The following is a 20440-nucleotide window of genomic DNA, read 5'->3' on the forward strand; positions in this document are numbered from 1 at the left end:
AGTGGGCTGCGATGCGGGCACGGCACATTCTTATGACCTATGCTAGACTTCTGCAAAAGTTTACTTTAATGCTTTAAAGTCTTTCATTTTTGTTGATTGGATAAATGTAAGCTTAAGTATTTATAGAATTGTTTGTGGGAATGTAAAAGTCAGAATGTTGAACTTTTGGATGTTGTATTTTCGGAAGATTATGATTATTGTATTTGCTTTCCTTTTTAGCATCTATTCTATTTTTGAACTGCTGAGTTGAGACAGGTGGGATTTTGTATTTTCAAACAAGTCATGGCAAAATTTTTAAAAATACGTATTTTCTTTATTAATTAATTTAAAGTAAAGGTTAGGGTCGTCTCAATGATATTGGACAATATCATGAGATATAGTTCAAGCAAGTATCGCAGTTTTTTGGGATAAGGTATTACACAACAAGATCATTTTTTTCGTTCTAAAGTTCAGTGGCAGTATCAAGGCACTGAAGAAGACACTTTGGAACTTGAGAGTAGTATGTGTGCAGAATTTTCCAGGATTGCTTTGAAAATTGATGTATTTCAGTTTTATCTTGTAAAATATTCAGATGTTATTCAGTGTTAACTGCATTCAATACCTAAGATTGTTCGAGGACAAAATATCTTAAATAGGGGAAGAATGCAGTAGCCCGGTTCTATTTTACAAGATTAAGTTGATAATCATGTTTAAATTTAATAAATCAATATTTAAGGTATTTTAATAAGATCCAACGGAACAAAGAGTTGGGTCTAAAATACCCGAAAAATGGTTAATGGTCTTATTGGGCTCGGGCGGTTCGGAGGATCCGAATTGTGTTCAGAGGGTCCGAACCAGGATAGTTCGGAGGCTCGAATGGTGTTCGGGGGAGGGAGAGATTGAACGATCCGATCAAGGGATCGGACGGTCCGAAATCACCAAAGACAGGTGTCTCAATCTCGTGTAGGAGATGACATCATGGCTGACGTCGCATGACTAGATCGAACAATCCAAAGGGGAGGATCGGACCGTCTGAAGTGCAGCACAAGTGTCAAAAAGGTTTGAACAAGTGTTTCGGTTGAGTGGGATCGGACAATCCGAAGAGGGTTCATGTAATGCCCCGAAATTATCTTAATTGAGTTTATTATTGATATTCTGAAATTAGAAAATTCAAGGGTTGAATTGATATTTGATCAAGGACTGTTTGCAATTTTCAAAAATTTCAGGGACTAAAGTGTGAATTGAGCCATTTGTATTAGTCTTATTTGTATTAAGCATGACTAGACTTCTCTTCATTTCTTCTTTATCTTCCTCATGCCTTCTCTCCTCCATTGAAGAACCAAACGTGATTTCAAGCTTTTGATCTTCCGGTTTTGTACGATCCGCCTGATAGATTTCGAATCTGAAGGTATATTCGCGATCACGACATCGAAGGCTTCGTTATATCGTTAGTTTTTCTTTGATCGGTTATACTTCAAATTTTGTATGTTGTTGGAATCGAATTATTTTTGGATATAACGCGCTTGAGCTAGCATAGATCATTTACTCGAAGTCAGATCGGAAAAAGAACGACGTTCGGATTTGTTGTGATTTTTTAGGCATAATTCGAAATGGGGGGGGGGGGGGGGGTTTGGAATAGAGTTGATATTGAGTTGTTTTTGTTGAGAATGAAGTTGATATGAGTTGTATTTGATTGTTGTGCTGAGTTTGTGGTTTTCAGTTGTTCGTTTATTAGCCGTTATTCCGTCGGTTTGAGTTTTGGATATCGATTAGTTTGAATTACTTGAGCCGTATTTCGATCGAGTTTGAATGTCGATATTGATCCTATATTACTTCATTTCAGATTGGTTTGGGATTTGGTGAAGTCAGAGTTTTCAGAATTCGAATCTTCGATGAAGTGATCGAGATTGGTAACGAGTTTACCTTGTTGGTTTAAATTGAGTTTGGATGGATTTTTATTGTATGTTTTGTCTTTGTATCTTAGTCTGAGTTGGAGCTTTGAATCGAGAAAAGGTATAAGTCGACATCGAATCGAATATGGTCGAATACTTGAATCCGATTGATTTTTGAGTTTCCTAAAATCACATACTTGCATGTTTATTTGAATTACTTGAATTATTCTTGAATGTATTACGCTTTTCATATGCATTCATCTTGGGCCGAATTATTTGATTTCCTTTCGAATTAGACGATTTGGAGACTATAATTGAGTGCATGGGTTGTTGACGTCTCCCAGAGTCTGAATACTCCTTATAGTTGCTCCAAAGTCTAGAAGAGTAAGTTATACTTAATTCAACCCGATCGGGTGAGTCGGTGAGTTGTATTATATCTTATCCTCCGGATTCCAACCGAAGAACCGAATACTCCTACGATTATCCGACTAAGATAATCTCAAATTTTAAAAACATTCATTTCATTCTATTTCATCTTTGGAATATGTTTTTGATGTATCATGATAATGATATGTTTTTGATATTGCATGTTATGTCTTTTTTACTGGAAATAATATTCTCACCGGATTTATCTGGTTGTTGTCTTGTTTTGTATGTGTGCTTGGCAACAGGTGGGGCAGGATCGAGTCAGAGGCAGCATGACTAGTTCGGGTGGTGATTGATAGAAGTGGGGACTTGGTTTTAGAAGTCGACTATGTATTCGAACTTGATATGTATTATGTTGTTGAACTAGTTAGAACTGATGCATGTTCTACTTTTTGAATGTCTGAACAACTCTAGAATCTTTATGTATTGTATTTGTCTAGATTGAAGTATTAATGCATGTATGGATGTTATTTTGAGTTTATTATGGAGTTGTTTGTAGGTTGGATCAGATTTGTTATAACTTTTAAATTTTGCTGGTGTAGCAGGGCACGAACCCCGTGCCACATCCGTTCTAGGGTCTGTGCCTTCTGTCCGAGAATATGTTTGGAAATTGATATGCACGGACCCCGTGCCACATCCGTGCATGGGTCCGTGTGCCATCTATTTTTTTTTCTGTGCTCAGTTATATTTGTCAAGCACGAACCCCGTGCCACATCCGTGCATGGGTCCGTGTGAGGTTACTGTTGAGGCAGAGAGTTGAGTTTTCATTCATTTTGTGCACGGACCCAGGCACGGAGGTGTGCACGGGGTCCGTGTATTTTGTAGTCTTTGATACTCGGCTACAGATTAATGCACGGACCCGAGCACGGGGTCCGTGCATACATTTAAAAAAAAATTCTTTACTTATTTTTTGCCTCGACATTTGTGATTGTTTGATCGATTTATTTACGATTAGATAATTAGAACAGAGGTCCTCACAGTTTGGACCGTCTGAACTTAGCCTGCATGCAACGTGGACTTCATGCAAGGTTCGAACCGTCTGAAGAGGGGTTCGGACGATCCAAACTCCGCTTATAAATAGGGGTCGAGATTACCTCATTTGAATCGTTCAATTTCCTCTCCTCTCCCGTTATGCCTTTATTTTAAGAACTTCGGGACTCTTTCTTTAATAGTTGGATTTGGAATTAGAATTTTTATAGCGGATAGTGTCCATAGTAGCGGCTGAGCAGCGGAGCACTGGCGAGGCATCCAGGGGTCATAGCTACGCTATGCCCAGGCCATGGGGCATACCACATCAGCGGGCTGACGACGGATGAAGGTATCTCTGGTTCCCTATAGTAAATAGGGAGTAGGCTATAGTTTAATTAAGGCTTTTAGAGCCTGTTAGGCGATGTTTGGCTTGATAGATAATGCATGGTATTTATGCATTGTAGTGTTGCATAGTAGGCTTGGACCTAGATGGAAGCTTCTAGGATCTGCCTTAGTAAGGTACGGAAGTACTATTTGAGATATCCAGATTGAGTATGCATGTATTATGTGTTTGCATGGATTATGTGATTGCATGTTTTATATGCCTTTATATGAAATACACATATTTTACCTTCATCTGTGGAGGCTTCCAAATTTGATCTCCCAAGAAAAATTGGCAGTTCCCGAAACTCAAATTGTTTGTCAATCAACAGAATCCAAGAATCAAAGAAATAAACCCCAGTTCGTTCGACTTTCGAGAAGCAGCTGAGCCAACTCAACACCTAATACATCAACATTTATTGCACGATCCCATCGAGGTTTGGGCGGATTAGAATCTGTCCAGCCACAAAATATCAGGCCAGAAATAATTATAGAGGCCTCTGAAATGGACCAAATAAAATAATATTTCCACCGAGCAGTAAAAGCGGACATGTACTTGTAACTCAGTCGTTTCCAGAACCCATACTCTTGCTATACTAGTTCATTGAATCGATTACGCGGAAAATGTGGTACAAGATACAGATACAATCCCATACAAACAGCAGATTGTAGAATAGCCCTTAAGAGTTGCCCAATAAGAAGGGGGTGATCCCTTTTTTGTAGGTTTCTAGAGCTGTCAAAGGCAATTTGAATCCATTACTAACGATTAACATGCATTGGTATCATAAAATAAATATAATTTTACATATAATACCCATTTCCTCTCAGTCCATTCAATATATGCTTCCATTTCATACACTGGACCAGCAAAGTGACTTCCACAACAAAGACAGTAACCAAAATATTCAAGTAACGATGGAAACTTCAGCAACCGGTTTTTTCTTTGTGCATCACATAGATCTTCATCTTTTAGCAATCCATCATTGTTATAATTGCACATGATATAATTTTCATTGATATCACCATTAGAGATCCTGCAGAATTGCAAGATCCACATAGAACCAAGATGAAAAAGGCTTACCATATGTAAGGAACCCCATAGAAGTGCTCTGAAGTAGTCCAAACTGGTTTAACTCCAGGGTAGAGATGAAGAACAACCAAATTTTGGACAGTAACTGAGTGCAGAAGTGCCTAAAATGTATAAATTTTATTCAAGATAGGAAGAAACCCAAAGAAACACACAGTAACAGCAAAATTTCTCAAGCATGCAATGCAAAATAATGACATTTAGAATATGAAATACACATGTTTTACCTTCATCTGTGGAGGCTTCCAAATCTGATCTCCCAAGAAAAATTGGCAGATTAAGCCGTCGATTACAAACTTTTGTCCAAAATCTCCCTATAAACCACATTTTTTGTTTGAGTATCATCATTATTTCGAATTGCATCCGGTCGAATCAAAACTTTTGTGGTTTCCCTTGATGTGCCTCTAGACAACGCAACATATAATTGTCCATGGGAAAAAACAGGATGAGGCAAATAAACTCCAACATTAGGTATTGTTTGGCCTTGAGCTTTGTTAATTGTCATTGCAAAACAAAGACGTATTGGGAATTGTTTTCTTCGAAACTGGAAAGGGTATCCTTCATTTTCACCAGGAGACAATGGAATTCGGGGAATGAATACTTGTTTGCCTGTGTGTTGACCAATTGAAATCTCAGCATGAATAACATTAGTGTCAAATGATCTGCAAACCATCCTAGTCCCATTGCACAAACCATCCGAGGGGTCTAGATTTCGGAGCAACATAATTGTGCAATTTTTTTTGAGCACCAAGAGATGAGGAGGCATCCCATTGGGGGTTAATGAATTTAGAAATTCTTGGGGATAAAAATTTTGAGAATCGTCAATAGCCTCATCAAAGCTTGTAAAAACGCTAGCATCTCCAGGAAACATCTTGATGATTTTCTCATTCAATCGATCTACATACTCATTCTTTGATGCAAGAATTGCTCGGCTAGTGATATAAGTTGCTGAATCATAATTATTTTCCAAATCTGGAAATATTTCATCGATCAATTTCTGCTCTGAAGACTCCTCGTCATTCTCGTCAAATTTTATGATCATCTCATCAGGAATCTTAACATTACCTTGAAGATCAGTATGTTCAGTTTCATTCCCTATGCGAAGCAGAAATTCGCAAAAAATTGGATATGTCCTTGCTCTCATGTTCTCAAACAAAGTTAGTCGTTTCATCTCAGCGAATAAAAAGGATTTTACCAAACTTGCATTTATAGTTTCTTGGACAGTAGCTTTTGGAAGCACGGGTAAAACTTGCATAAAATCCCCACCAAGAACAACCACTTTTCCACCAAAAAACTTTTGAATTCCAGTTATGTCTTGTAGAGTTCGATCAACTGCTTCAATTGCCGCTTATTTTGCCATTGGTGCTTCATCCCAAATAATTATAATGGTTTGCCGTAACAATTCCGCTAGACCGATTTGTTTTGATATGGAGCAATAACTTTCTACGTGCAAATCAATTGAAATTTTAAAGCGAGAATGAGCTGTTCGACCACCTGGTAATATTGAAGCTGCAACTCCTGAAGTGGCTGTAGCTAGGGCAATCATGTTTTTTTTTTCTGATATTTGCCAACAACGCCCTATATAAAAACGCCTTCCCATTTCCTCCAGGTCCATTTACAAAAAATAAGCCACCATTTCCCAGATTCACACACTCCTGAATTTTTTCAAATGCTTCATGCTGTGCAACATTTAACTTGAATTGCGCCAAATAATCATCGTATGAGATTTGTATAGATTTTTCTTCTTCTATTTCTCGAGAAAATGTGGCATTGGACTGACGCATGTCCAGAGATATTCGTGGAAGATCAAAAGCACCGTTCTTTTTTCCCATGCTCTCCAAAATTAAATTTAAACTCTGAAGTGTTTTTGAGACTAAGAACTCTCGATTATGATGAAATTGTCTTTTTAAATCGTCGGACATTGCTTCAAAATATGTATCCCATAACAATCTAACATCAGCTGCTTCACAATATACCAAAATTGTTTCAAATAATCTTCTCAAAGCATGTGGCATTTGAAAGGTAACAGCTTCATTCATACAATCAAAATTACTTCGATCAGATTCAAGTAATCCTCTTTTCTGTGCAGATTCTTTAAAAGTAAAGTAACGTTTTCCATTAACCATTAGCAAATAGTCAAAAGAAATGGGTCCCCTTACATGACTTAGTAAAAGTCTCAAATAGTATCTTTCTCCTTCAACGGGATTTGCAGCATTTACGCGGCCAATGACTCTTCTTTTCTTCCTCTCATACCAACTTTTAGTTTGGTTGTCCCAAACATAATATTCAGGGAACTCAACGTATAACAATGTTCTTGACTTTGCATTAACTGAGCAAGTATGAAAAAATTCGGTTAACATTGTTTTTGAGTTGTGTTCTTGGCGCAAAACATAATCTAAATTCTGATTCCTCCAAAATGTCACGCAATGTTTATTCGGCAAATGTAGTGCTAAATTGATGACGGCTGGAGAAATTTCATTCAGCTCAAACTAAAATATTCGCCATAATTCTTCTTGTGCAGAAACCCATCTTGCATCTTGGAAATTTTTTATTTCATCTACAGTTCCGACTTCATTACCTGTTGCAATGTGTACAACAACTTTGTCATGGCCTTTGTAAATGTACTTGTATAGATATTTAACAGCAGTCAATCCGGAACAAATTTCAACATTCATGTGGCAATCATATCTCAGAAGAAGATAAGGATTGTAGGGAACAACCCACTGATTATTTAACTTTGCTTTTCTTACATCCACTGTTTGACTATCATCCCTTCTCCGATAAATAGGATAACTATCTTCTCCTTGAATAGTTGTCTTGCAAAACTTCCGTGGATAATGACTCTTGCATTGTCCTTCGATCATGCAAGAGTTTGTTTCATTCAGATGTCCACAAGGTCCATGAATCATATGCTTCACAACAAGGTTAAATAACCTTGGATTTTTTTCTTCTTCAGGTAATTGTGACTCTATGTATAAACAATCTTTGTTTAATATAATTTACATTCATTAATGGCATTTTCTTTGTCTTTCTTCATATTGTTATATTGTGATATACTATTGATGTTTTGATAAAGACCTTGAATATACTATAGTGTAAGTAAGATGAGATAGTGAATAAAGAGAGATCACTATTATGAAACACATCTTATAGTCACTGTATATTCTAAACAGTTCCTAGTCAATTGAGCCGTCCGCTAATAAGGATAAGGATCGCTCGAGATTGAGACTAGCATTTGTGATGCCAAGTACCACGTTTCATTGGTAATGGACATGGAGATGTTCAAAGCATGCAAATGGATATTCATATGATGAATGATCGAACTACCCTATTCGGACTTTCCAAGTGGTTATCACTTATCGAGTGGATAAAGTCCGCGGTTTTGGTTGTACACCATTAGTCCTTACTACTTGAAACATCATTGAGACTCTATATGCTAGTACTGTACTTTGACTCATTTACCGACTCTATTGGGGTCAACAGGTGTCAGGATTGGGTACAGTTACGACACATATAGGAGTCGATGCTTTGTTGTCAAGGATTCACCACATACTTGCGAGTGTGGATATCCTATGCGATTTGAGGAGATATTAGTGTGACGAATCTCTGGCCAAAGTACATGATGTGTTTTAGGTTACTCGGTTTTCTTAGTAACACATGCGATGTCACTATTTGATCTCCAAGATGTAATGCATAGTTATCGAATCTCGAACGACTCTCGATGCACCAATGGTTGTTGATTCGATCGGGATATATGGATGAAGGGACCGTACTGTACGCTAACCAAAATCTACTGGTTCTTGCAGGCACTATCAGTGATACCTAGGGAATCATGGGGCAATGTTGCTAGACGCTCTTACCATGATTCGTTGGGCAAGTCGGAAATTATTGTTCCGAGTCACAAGGAGTTGTGAGCCCACGGCTAGCTGTATCCCTGAACCATTGAGGGTCACACAAGTAATGGATTACTAAACCCCGTTGAGATAGTTAAATTTAAAGAGTTAAATTTAATGAAAGAGAAGTTGGACTTCTTAACTAAAAGGGAGTGGAATTTCCTAAAATGACATAGGGATGGGCATTTTTGGAAATCACTGAATTCGGATTCAGAAAAATTATCTTGACTTTAAAAGGTGCAGAAATGGTTTCTGTGCACATTGGTCAAATCGGTTTATCAATCGGAGTCATGATGAATTTTATATTAATTTCTATAATAACGGGCTTGGCTTGTTGGGCTTAAGTTATGGATTGTGGGCCTTAAGGAGTTAGAGTCCTAATACAATCATAACTTAATCTAGTCTAGAAATTATCTATAAATAGATGAGTAGTGTTCGAAAATCAGAAGTATTCATTCTAGCAATTTTCGAAATTCACATAAAATAATTCAAGGGGATTTTCGAAAATCCTCTGCTCCTTTTTGAGAAAATTCAGTTTGTGATTTTTACGGAAAATTACATTCTGAATTGACAGATCAAATCTGTTTATTCTCATCGATAAACATCTGATTGATTTCTAGTGCAATCAATCAGAGGGTTTCTATTTTCTGTTCGTGGACCTGATTCCGGAGATTGATCGTGAAATCATCGGTTCCCGGGATATACAAGAAGAGCAGATTAAATTCTGTTGGTGTCCATAATCAAGCCGTTGCTTGAAGAGGTAAAAACTTAATTGTGATTTTATTTTTACTTGCATAATTTAATCGTAAAGTTTTGATACCCATGATATGGAATCGTTCCATATATAAAAATAAAATTTTTAAACTTCCGCTGCACCGGGTATCAATCCTTAATTGATCTGAACACGTTTTTTCAACAATTATGCAGACAACTTCAGCCAATCAAGTGCAAGCTCAGCAGCCCGAGAAACAACAAGTATTTGAGATTGATGCAGCTAAATTCATGGGAAATCTTGGGAAGGACTCTATACTTTAAATAGCATCTAGAACTCAAAAATATAGGAGATTGGACGGCTTGGAACGCGAGGAACGCTCTGGCGGCTAGGTTTTATCTTTCCAATTCTTAGATTTAGTTTCTTCTTCAACTCTTTCTTAGTTTTTGTACTTGGTTTAGGAAGACAAAAACCTTGATTTTATTATATTTGTGAGATTCAGTTTTTTAGTGTTTAATTCAATTTGAGTATCAAGAGTTGTTCTGTTTTATTTCATGCTTGTGTGTTTGATTATTAGATTGATCACCTGATAATTCTTTCATACAATCTATTGATAAATTAGAATTCAAATCCGTAATTATTTGAATAATTTAATTTGTGAAGCAACTGCGTTTAATATTTTCTGCTTTTGAATTTGTTAAATCGTAGGAACAACAATTGACTAGGCTAAATACAACCGCTGGTGTATGTGTTGTCTAGATTCATCAGTTTTACTAGTTTGAATGCTACCGTGGATTTAAATCTAGATCGCTGGTATCGGGTTGATTTATGGGGTAAGGGTTAATCTAGAACGCTGGTTTCTAATTAACTAAAATTAAGGTGAAACATGAATTAAATTTTCAATGATGAATATTCAATGAGAATTAATTATTTTTAGGGATTCGATGATTGAATGAATAATTTCAAGGGTGTAGTCGACCGATACCAAGTCTCGTTAATTTATTGATCTTTCTAATTTTAATTCTTGCGTAGTAGTTTTTAAAATTTCAAATCCCCTTTTAATTATTTTAAGTATTTTTAAGAACACAAATAAATTTCACTTTCCTCGTGGAAACGATCCCTACTCTCGCTACTACATGTTTATTTAGTTAATCTGAGTTGGGTTAATTTGGGCGCGACACGACTAAGCGCTACCAAATTTTGGCGCCGTTGCCGGGGAAAGGCATTTAATTTATTTGTTTTTTTGTTTTTTTTATTGTTATTATTCCTCCTAGTGCTACTCTGGTTTGTTCGTGCGTACAGGTGAATCTTCGGAAGAAGAAGAATTTCCATACGACCCAGAGATAGAAAGAATTTTGCATAGGCGAAGGGGGATTCTTGCGGTGTGATACTTCGAGACGTCAAATCGACAAGTATTAGCAAGTTTTATCCAGCAACACGGAGAGCCATTCTACGCAGCATGGAAGAGATTCAAAGATTTGGAAACCATCTTCCGGTATCATGATTTTTCTAACTATTCTCTCCTTACATATTTTCTTAATGGTTTGGATGCAGTGACAAGAAAATGGATAATTGATGGAGCTTTCACAACCGGTATATCAATATTTTGCCGAGATGCTGATACCATGAGACGCATGTTGGATGGTATGGCAGAGTTTGACTATTATCGATATTCGCAATCTCAATACCCGGATTTTAAAGACCAAACATTTGAGCTTGAAAAGGAGGAGGGAAGTTGTTCGCAATTGATCTTAAATCCGCTGGAGGATATAATGAGCAAGCTTGTGGCATCGACTGAGAAAACTATAGAAGATCTAAAAAATTCTAGATGTCACCTTGTGGAGCACATAGCGAATATCAAGAGATCAATCATCCATGAACACCGAGAACAGGAAGTGGAGAAAGATACTCAAGCAGTGACCAACCCGATTTGGTTCGATGATGATGACTCAAAAAACCAGTATTGGGAGTGCGAACCAAATCATGCTGAAGATTTAGAGGCGTTTGAGTCTTCTATTCTTGTTGAACCGCAGTCGGAAGATGTTATGGAAGAAATAAGGTATGATGGAAATATTTTGCCACTCGAGTTTGAGGATGACGGAGTTCAAGAGTGTACTGATATGAGATCATCGATAGTATTATCATACACACATCCCCAAGATCTTTCTCTTTCATTAGTACCAGTTCAAATGATGTTGGCGTCCGAGAGCCAACAGAGGTGTTCTCTTCCCATGTTTACCAGCTACTTTGGAGTGTTGTTGAGGTGATGATAAGTGTATTTTATACACTTAATTTATATATGATTTTAATTGTTAATTGTTTGTTTCGAGCAGATTTATGTGGTGTTTTGTTGTTATTGTGAGTGTAGGAAATTATTGATTTTATGTGGAAAAGAGAGGAAAAATAAGAAAATAAAATAAAATAAAGAGAAAAGAAATAAAAGGGAAGAGAAGAAGAAGAAAGAAACGATCAGACAAGATAAGGTTAATGGGCTTTTTCTTATTGGGCTGAAGAATTGTTTGCGCTTTCTTGTTAGCGCTTAAACTAGAGAAAACGCGCTAACTCCTTGTGAAGATGTGAGAAATTGATTCGAACTTGAAGCGCGCCCGCGCCTGTCTATTAAGCTCCTGCCCCGCAGAGATTTCTAAATTTAGAGTTTTAATTATTTCGGACAAGTATTTTATGGGCTTTTGAGTGGGCTTTTTCATGGAATATAAAAGGGGTTCTTGAACGTCAAATTGAAGGAGCCGCCACACACAAGATATCAAAGAGTTGAGAGTCGATCGTGTGGGATTATTCGGGAGAGATTTCTGTGCTTAATCTGAAGAACAAAGACGGAGATCGAGAGTCCGGACACGGCATCGCCTCGATGGATTTGTTTCCTTTATCTTTTATTTATTTTATTCTGAATATGTTTGGATTTTTAACATGTTTTGGTTTATTAAGAATTTTATTATGAACTAATTTTTTAGAGTCTAGAGGTCGGATGGAACCTGGTGTAGACACTTTCATGAATTCTTGATTTTATTGAATTGAGTTTTGTTTCTAGATTAATTGTTTTTTCTAGAATTGATTGTCTTTTCAATTATCTGATCAATAATTGATTTGTTATATTTATTTGAAATCATTGCTCGGGAGAGGGGATTTTGAATAGGACATTAGAAAATACACTATTAATTATTTATACAGCTCGAGATAGTGTATAATTTTAACAGAGCCTTTTAAAAAAGAACATTGTTTTGTGATAGATCACTGCGATAAATTCTTAATAGGGATATTGGAATTGAATTGTAGTTGATAAACATTATTTGTCGCTCGGAAGAGGGAAATAATACACGTAAGTGTTCTTGGAAATTAATTGATTGGAATTCATGAAGATTAATTAATTAGGATTGATTGTTGTTGAAACCAGGTGAAATCTAAACCTTTAGACCATTTTTCTCTTATTGATTTTATCTGAAAGTTGTGTGCGTGCTTATCAAATCTTCATTGTTATTTATTTTTATTGCAAAATTCTTGATTATTGATTTTCTAGATAAAGTTTAGACCATTTTTAATTACAAGCACTAAATATTTTTATTTTACTCCCTGTGGGATCGATATCTGATTTAATCACTATATTAAAACTTGACACTCGTACGCTTGCGAGGAAATTTCACAAGTTTTTGGCGCCGTTGCCGGGGAGTAAATTTTGATTATTTTTTAGTCTTGTTACCAATTAGTCTATATTTTAATTTAGAGTTTTTATTTTATTTTATTTTAAGTTACTAACTAATTTTTTCTTATTTTTAATTGCAGTCTATACGGCGATCTCAAAGTGCTAATTCTCTACTGTTTGATCCGGAGATCGAGCGCACTGCACGTGCTTTAAGAAGAGCTAGAAGAGAAGAAATTGAAAGAATGGCTGAAGAAGTAAATCAAGCTCCCTTGGTTCCAATCAGAGATCACTTCAGGCCGACGATCCAGGCTTACTATTCTGGAATCGCTCGAGGAACTATCAATGCCAACAATTTTGAGCTAAAACCTGCTTTGATCAACATGGTTCAACAGAACCAATTTAATGGGAGCGCCACTGCTGATCCTCACCTACACCTACGCACTTTCTTGGAGATAAGTTATATGGTAAAAATTAATGGTGTGTCTGAGGATATTATTTGCTTACGCTTGTTTCCTTTTTCTCTCAGGGATCAAGCAAGAAGTTGGTTGCAATCACTGCCGCTAGGAAGCATCACTACTTGGGAGAGAATGACAGAAAAATTTCTTGCAAAATATTTTCCACCTGCCAAATCCACCCAACTGAAGATAGAGATCATCACATTCCGGCAGTTGGACCCTGAACAGCTATACGATGCGTGGGAAAGGTACAAAGAATTACTTAGACATTGTCCTAACCACAATTTTGCAGATTGGGAACAGATTGAGTGGTTTTAAAATGGACTGAATGCGCCTACAAGGATGAACGTGGATTATGCTTCTGGAAGAACTATTTTTGCAAAGGACCCCGTACAGGCCTACGATATGCTGGAACAGATGACGGTTAATATTTTTCAATGGCCATCTGAGCGTATGGGAGTCAAGAAGCCGGCTGGAGTGTATGCAGTGGATCCTCTCACATCCATCACCGCTCAATTATCTGCACTGACTACACAGGTAGCTTCTTTGAATAAGATTAATGTTGCAGATTCAACTGGAGTTGAAGGATCACACGTCCTAGAGGAAGTTAATTATATAACTCCTAATGGCTACCGAGGTTATGGAGCTTACAGAGGTAACCCTGTCCCTAATACTTACCATCCTAGCTTGCGAAATCATGAAAATTTTTCTTATGCTAACAATAATAATGTGTTGAATCCTTCGGGGTTCATGACAAATAAGAGTGAGGGTAAGCCGTCTTTGGAGGATGTGGTTAGTATTTTTGTGCAGGAATCAGGTAAGAGGATGGCCAGAACTGAGTCTCGCCTTGACAACTTAGAAACGCACATGGCCAACATGGGTGCAATGTTGCAATCCATGGAAACTAGCATAGGGCAGTTGGCAAACGCACTGAAATACAACAACCGCGGCCAGTTCCCTAGCAATACTGAGGTAAATCCCAAGGAGCAGTGCAATGCCATAGAGTTGAGAAGTGGAAAAGAAGTTGGAGTCCAAGAATCTGCTATTGAAGAGGAGAAATTTGAGAAGAAAGTCGAAGAGAAGGAGCTTAAAACTGAGCCGAAACCGATGTACAAGCCTCCACTTCCCTACCCGCAGAGGTTCAAGAAGAAAGCATTGGATGAGTAGTTCTCCAAATTTTTGGAGATTTTCAAGAAAATTCACATCAAAATCCCCTTTGCTGATGCTTTGGAGCAAATGCCAAATTATGCAAAATTCATCAAGGAGATGATGTCCAAGAAAAGGAGACGGCTATAGAACGAGGTGGTGAATTTGAATGAAGAGTGCAGTGCGGTGCTTCAAAAGAAGATGCCACAAAAGCTTAAGGATCCAGGGAGTTTTACTATTCCTTGTTCTATTGGTGGTTCTCATTTTAATAATGCACTTTGTGATTTAGGGGCCAGTATTAACTTAATGCCATTATCTATTTACAGGGCCTTGGAGTTGGGAGACATAAAATTGACTAAGATTTCATTGCAATTGGCGGATCGGAGCATTACATATCCACTAGGAATTGTTGAAGATGTTCTAGTCAAGGTGGATAAATTTATCTTCCCAGCGGATTTCGTGATCTTGGATATTGAAGCGGATCATGGTGCTCTGCTGATTTTTGGACGCCCGTTTTTGGCTACTGCTGATGCCAAAATAGATGTCAAGAAGGGTGAATTATCGATGGGTGTGGAGTACGAATGAGTGGTCTTCAACTTATTCACGAAAGCACCCACTCCAACCATTGAAGAATTGTGCTTAATTGAACCGGTTGTGAAGTTGGAGAGCTGTCCAAGAGCCGATATTGAGGTTGAATCCAAGAGTAAAGCGCCAAGTTTATCGACAAAGAAAACCGAGAAGAACAAGAAAGTAAAATTTAAAAGGCGGATCGTGGAATTTATTTGGCGAGTAAAAGAGAAAGGGAAGATCTAACACCGGTGAAAGTCGGGCTGACGACTTTAAACCAAGCGCTACTTGGGAGGCAACCCAAGCATTTTATTTTATTTTATTTTATTTGCTTGTATTTTTCAGTCTATTTAATTTTTTTTATTTATTTTTTTAAAGTATTTTATTCTCAATTTTTGAGCTTAATTTTGGTTAATTTTCAAAATTTTTCATGCTCCAGAAATCTCAATTTCGAGCTGAAGGCGCGCCCGCCCCATTAATCTGAGCGCCCGCGCAGCTCCTGGAACAAAATTGGCATTTTTATGCGAAGAAAAGGCGTGCCCGCGCCACTTCTCTTGAGCGCCCGCGCCTCCTCAACGCATGAAGCTTAACCATCTGCGCTTCATTTAACGCAATCGCGCTTCCCTTCTGCACAAAACATTGCGGAAACCAAGTCTCCAACCGCACAGCACAAAGCGCAATCGCGCGTCTCACTTCCCCATCTGCGCATCATTCAGCGCCAACAATAGCTACCATTAGCGCTTCAATAGCGCAATCAGCGCATCCTCCTTCCTCATTAGCGCTACTAATCTGTGCCACATCTAGCACAAACAAACTCCAAGCTGCTGCATGATCAAGCGCGATTGCGCTCACTCTTGTGCAAAAGATTTCTCAACAACGCTGAATCTTGAGCAAACTCGCAATCCATCTAAGCTACCTCCATGCGCAGACCAGCTTATCAGTGCATCCCCTCCTTGCGCAAACAATCACCATATGCGCTTCTTGGAGAGCAAACGCGCAGCCAAGCTCTTCCTTTCATTCGCAAATGAGCGTTCCACCTGCGCAGAAAACCTTGCGCGATTGCCCTCTTCTGCAGCGCCAAAATCATGCGCTAAAAATTTCCAAACAGCGCTCCTTTCTTGCGCAAATGCTCCCAGCCACATCTCCATTAGCATGCCCTGTTGCGCTATTGCGCATCCCTATAGTGCTACACCATGCGATAGTGCACTTCAAGCAGCCTGCTATGCTTTTTCTTACTATCTTGCTTGCTATGATTTTAGTTTTGTGTGTTATGGTGTGCATGTATTATTTTTCAGGATCATTTGGATGTTCATGTGGTGCTACTCAACCATTTTAACCTTGGCATTGCGGCTGCAAAATTATTTTCCATGAATATGGAGATGAAGTTGATAACGTCGAGTACTGATGCTCGGTGTCGAAGGTATGAGTCCCTTATTCTTTTTATTGTTTTTAATCATTAGGGACAATGATTACATTATGTTTGGGGGGGGGTGAATCAGTGTTTTAATTAGTCGGTTGGTTGAATGTTGTTTAGTTGAATTATGTGTGCTTCATAGATAAAATTTTTGAGTTGAGTTGAGTTTAAAAGAAGTCAAAAAATAAATGGATGCATGGCTGATGAAAATTTTTTGTTGTGCTATAACTGAAATCCATGATTTTCCACCTATCTGACAAATATTTTTGAGAAAATGGAACCAATTGAATGAACAATTTCCTATATACTCTGTGATTAATACTTGAATCTGATTTTTGAGACATACAGACATAGGAATGATTGAGGCATTGTTTGAATTTTTGGGCCTGAATTTTATTAAATAAATTTATCCTTAGTTGCCTATTTGAGCCTACACGTTTATTAGTACATTGAGGTACGAAAAATCTGAATTTTGTTGTGAAGATCATCGTTAACTGCTGATGATTATTCTTTTCTGCACTGATTGATTTTTGTATGAATTAATTATGGATTGAGACTTGTCTAGAACTAGTTTGGACACTCTTCGAGGCAAAATACGGGCAAAACTGAGATTAGGAATGATTTAGGCGATTTTCTGAATTCGTTTGAGCCTTTCAAGCTACCTATTATTTATATGTTATCCCTAGTACCTTGTTTGAGCTTTATTAAAAATCGAATGGCATGCATGTAAACGTGTGACTAAACCCCCATTCGTCATTTTTTCAAGGTCCTATAGTGACTACCTAATTAGCCTAAACACTATTTCCTACCTTTAAGGGAGTAATTTGAATGCTAAAATGTTATATGCTCCTAGTTTTATTTGTGAAAAATGGAATGGTGTGGTGGATGAATTGAAAAGATGAAAAAATGTAGTTGAAAAAAGTTGTGAAAGAAGAATGAAGAAATGTTAAAATCAATGAAGTGAATTGAAAATAAGTGTGAAATTGTGAATGAAAAGGAGTTGAAATTAGAATTGAGCATGAGTATAAATTACTCCTTAATTTGAATTCTTATACTTCGTTTGTAGCCATAAGTCAGGCCTTACATTAAAAGCTGATTAAGTCCTATTGACCGAGTTTCAGTTGCCCAATATACTAGTGGAGAAGAGTTGCGAGAATTTAGCCTATGGACTGTTGATTGATACTTTTAATGATTATGAATTTTGATCGAAACACGCACGCACTATTATTCTTGGCATTTACCTAATTGTGAGTGTTTTGATATTCTATATTTGATCCTATTCTACCTTGAAAAGTCTTCATGATCTATGAATGTTTGAATTGAACTTGGATAAGAGTGTTTTGAATTTGAGTTGCGGAGATTGTGAGTTTATGCGGTTATTTTGTTCTTGCTGAAACTTTTAAGTGTTAGTAGGTTGGATGGGATTAGTAGTAGTTTTTGGACTTTCTTTGTTTTGAATAGTTTTGCTCGGGACTAGCAAAAGTCTAAGTTTGGGAGTATTTGATAAGTGTATTTTATACACTTAATTTATATACGATTTTAATTGTTAATTGTTTGTTTCGAGCAGATTTATGTGGTGTTTTGTTGTTATTGTGGTGTAGGAAATTATTGATTTTATGTGAAAAAGAGAGGAAAAAGAAGAAAATAAAGAGAAAAGAAATAAAAGGGAAGAGAAGAAGAAGAAAGAAACGATCAGACAAGATAAGGTTAATGGGTTTTTTCTTATTGGGTTGAAGAATTGTTTGCGCTTTCTTGTTAACGCTTAAACTAGAGCAAACGCGCTAACTCCTTGTGAAGATGTGAGAAATTGATTCGAACTTGAAGCGCGCCCGCGCCTGTCTATTGAGCGCCCGCCCCGCAGAGATTTCTGAATTTAGAGTTTTAATTATTTCGGACATGTATTTTATGGGCTTTTGAGTGGGCTTTTTCATGGAATATAAAAGGGGTTCTTGAACGTCAAATTGAAGGAGCCTCCACACACAAGATATCAGAGAGTTGAGAGTCGATCGTGTGGGATTATTCTGGAGAGATTTCTGTGCTTAATCTGAAGAACAAAGAAGGAGATCGAGAGTCCGGACACGACATCGCATCGACGGATTTGTTTCCTTTATCTTTTATTTATTTTATTCTGAATATGTTTGGATTTTTTAACATGTTTTGGTTTATTCAGAATTTTATTATGAACTAATTTTTTAGAGTTCAGAGGTCAGATGGAACCTGGTGTAGACACTTTCATGAATTCTTGATTTTATTGAATTGAGTTTTGTTTCTAGATTAATTGTTTTTTCTAGAATTGATTGTCTTTTCAATTATCTGATCAATAATTGATTTGTTATATTTATTTGAAATCATTGCTCGGGAGAGTGGATTTTGAATAGGACATTAGAAAATACACTGTTAATTATTTATACAGCTCGGGAGAGTGTATAATTTATAAGAGCCTTTTAAAAAAGAACATTGTTTTGTGATAGATCACTGCGATAAATTCTTAATAGGGATATTGGAATTGAATTGTAGTTGATAAACATTATTTGTTGCTCGGGAGAGGGAAATAATACAAGTAAGTGTTCTTGGCTATTAATTGATTGGAATTCATGAAGATTAATTAATTAGGATTGATTGTTGTTGAAACCAGGTGAAATCTAAACCTCTAGACCATTTTTCTCTGATTGATTTTATCTGAAAGTTGTGTGCGTGCTTATCAAATCTTCATTGTTATTTATTTTTATTGCAAAATTCTTGATTATTGATTTTCTAGATAAAGTTTAGACTATTTTTAATTACAAGCACTAAATATTTTCATTTTACTCCCTGTGGGATCGATATCTGATTTAATCACTATATTAAAACTTGACACTCGTACGCTTGCGAGGAAATTTTACAACAGGTGACGAGATTAAACTGTATACATCTAGCCAAGATTGAGGGCACATGCAACAAATACCCATTTGTGGTGTCATATGACACTTATTTTGGGCGTCAACCGCTCTTTGAGGAGTGCTTCTGGGGATCAAGCTGAAGACTGGAAATCAAGTGCTGCTTGGGAGGCAACCCAAGGGGAGTATTTACTTTCATTTTCAGTTTTTATTTTTATTTTTATTTTGCATTTTGTCTTACATGGGGGACAATGCAAGATTCTAAGTATGGGGGAGAGGACTTAGCCAGTCAGTTAGAGCATTTAACCGTATTTTTTTAAAAATTTTAGAGCTCATAGTTAGCAATGAATATCACTGATGAAATTCACTAGCCTATGATGATGAAGTTTTGTAAAATTTTTTTACATGGAAATTTGCTCTTGATTGGATATGAGAAACCGTAGGTTGATTAGTGAATATTTTAAGCACACATGTTAAACCAGTGAACTGTAGCGATGTATTAGATGATGTTTGTGTCTGTTGGAACATTGCACGAAAATAGGTGTTTGTTGAGCCTGATAGTGTTTTGTTGAACCCTGATGATCTTTTTGACTTGAAATAAACGATCTTGGGCGCACCTAGAAAAAAAATTTATATACAACTCCATCCGGGCCTAGAAAGGATTGAAATCCTAAAAGATTAAATTCAAGGCTAAGTATGCGGATTAAATGGGGTTAATGCTCCATCCGGGCTATAGACGAGGGGATTGAAATTCTAATCCTGTCTTAGTTATAGCTAAGTTAGCGGGTAATTATTGGGGCTAAAGTAATACCGGGTGCAAAATCCGGAGGTGCGTAATTTTATCTCAAGAGAGTTGTGTTTTTGTTTGAAGATTGTTGGGAGGAAAGGGCTCTTGATGGGGATACTTACACTGATTTTTCATAGGTCAGCGAACAGTCTTAAAACTGACTCTTTTGAAGTTGCATGTAGCTGGAATAACATGACA

The 20440-nt window shown here is 37.1% G+C and overlaps 1 protein-coding gene across 1 annotated transcript; it reads right to left on the reverse strand.

Moving 5' to 3' along the window:
- Window positions 1-6200: 6200 nt before the first annotated feature.
- LOC140862433 (uncharacterized) lies at window positions 6201-7643 on the reverse strand. The gene is made up of 2 exons (XM_073265455.1): window positions 7313-7643; window positions 6201-7063 (listed from the first exon to the last, which is right to left on the reverse strand). Exons 1-2 carry the CDS (start codon window positions 7641-7643, stop codon window positions 6201-6203), a joined length of 1194 nt encoding a protein of 397 aa, XP_073121556.1.
- Between the last annotated feature and the right edge of the window lie 12797 nt (window positions 7644-20440).

Source organism: Henckelia pumila, chromosome 4 (genome assembly GCF_033568475.1).
Source record: "Henckelia pumila isolate YLH828 chromosome 4, ASM3356847v2, whole genome shotgun sequence".
Classification (NCBI taxonomy): domain Eukaryota; kingdom Viridiplantae; phylum Streptophyta; class Magnoliopsida; order Lamiales; family Gesneriaceae; genus Henckelia; species Henckelia pumila.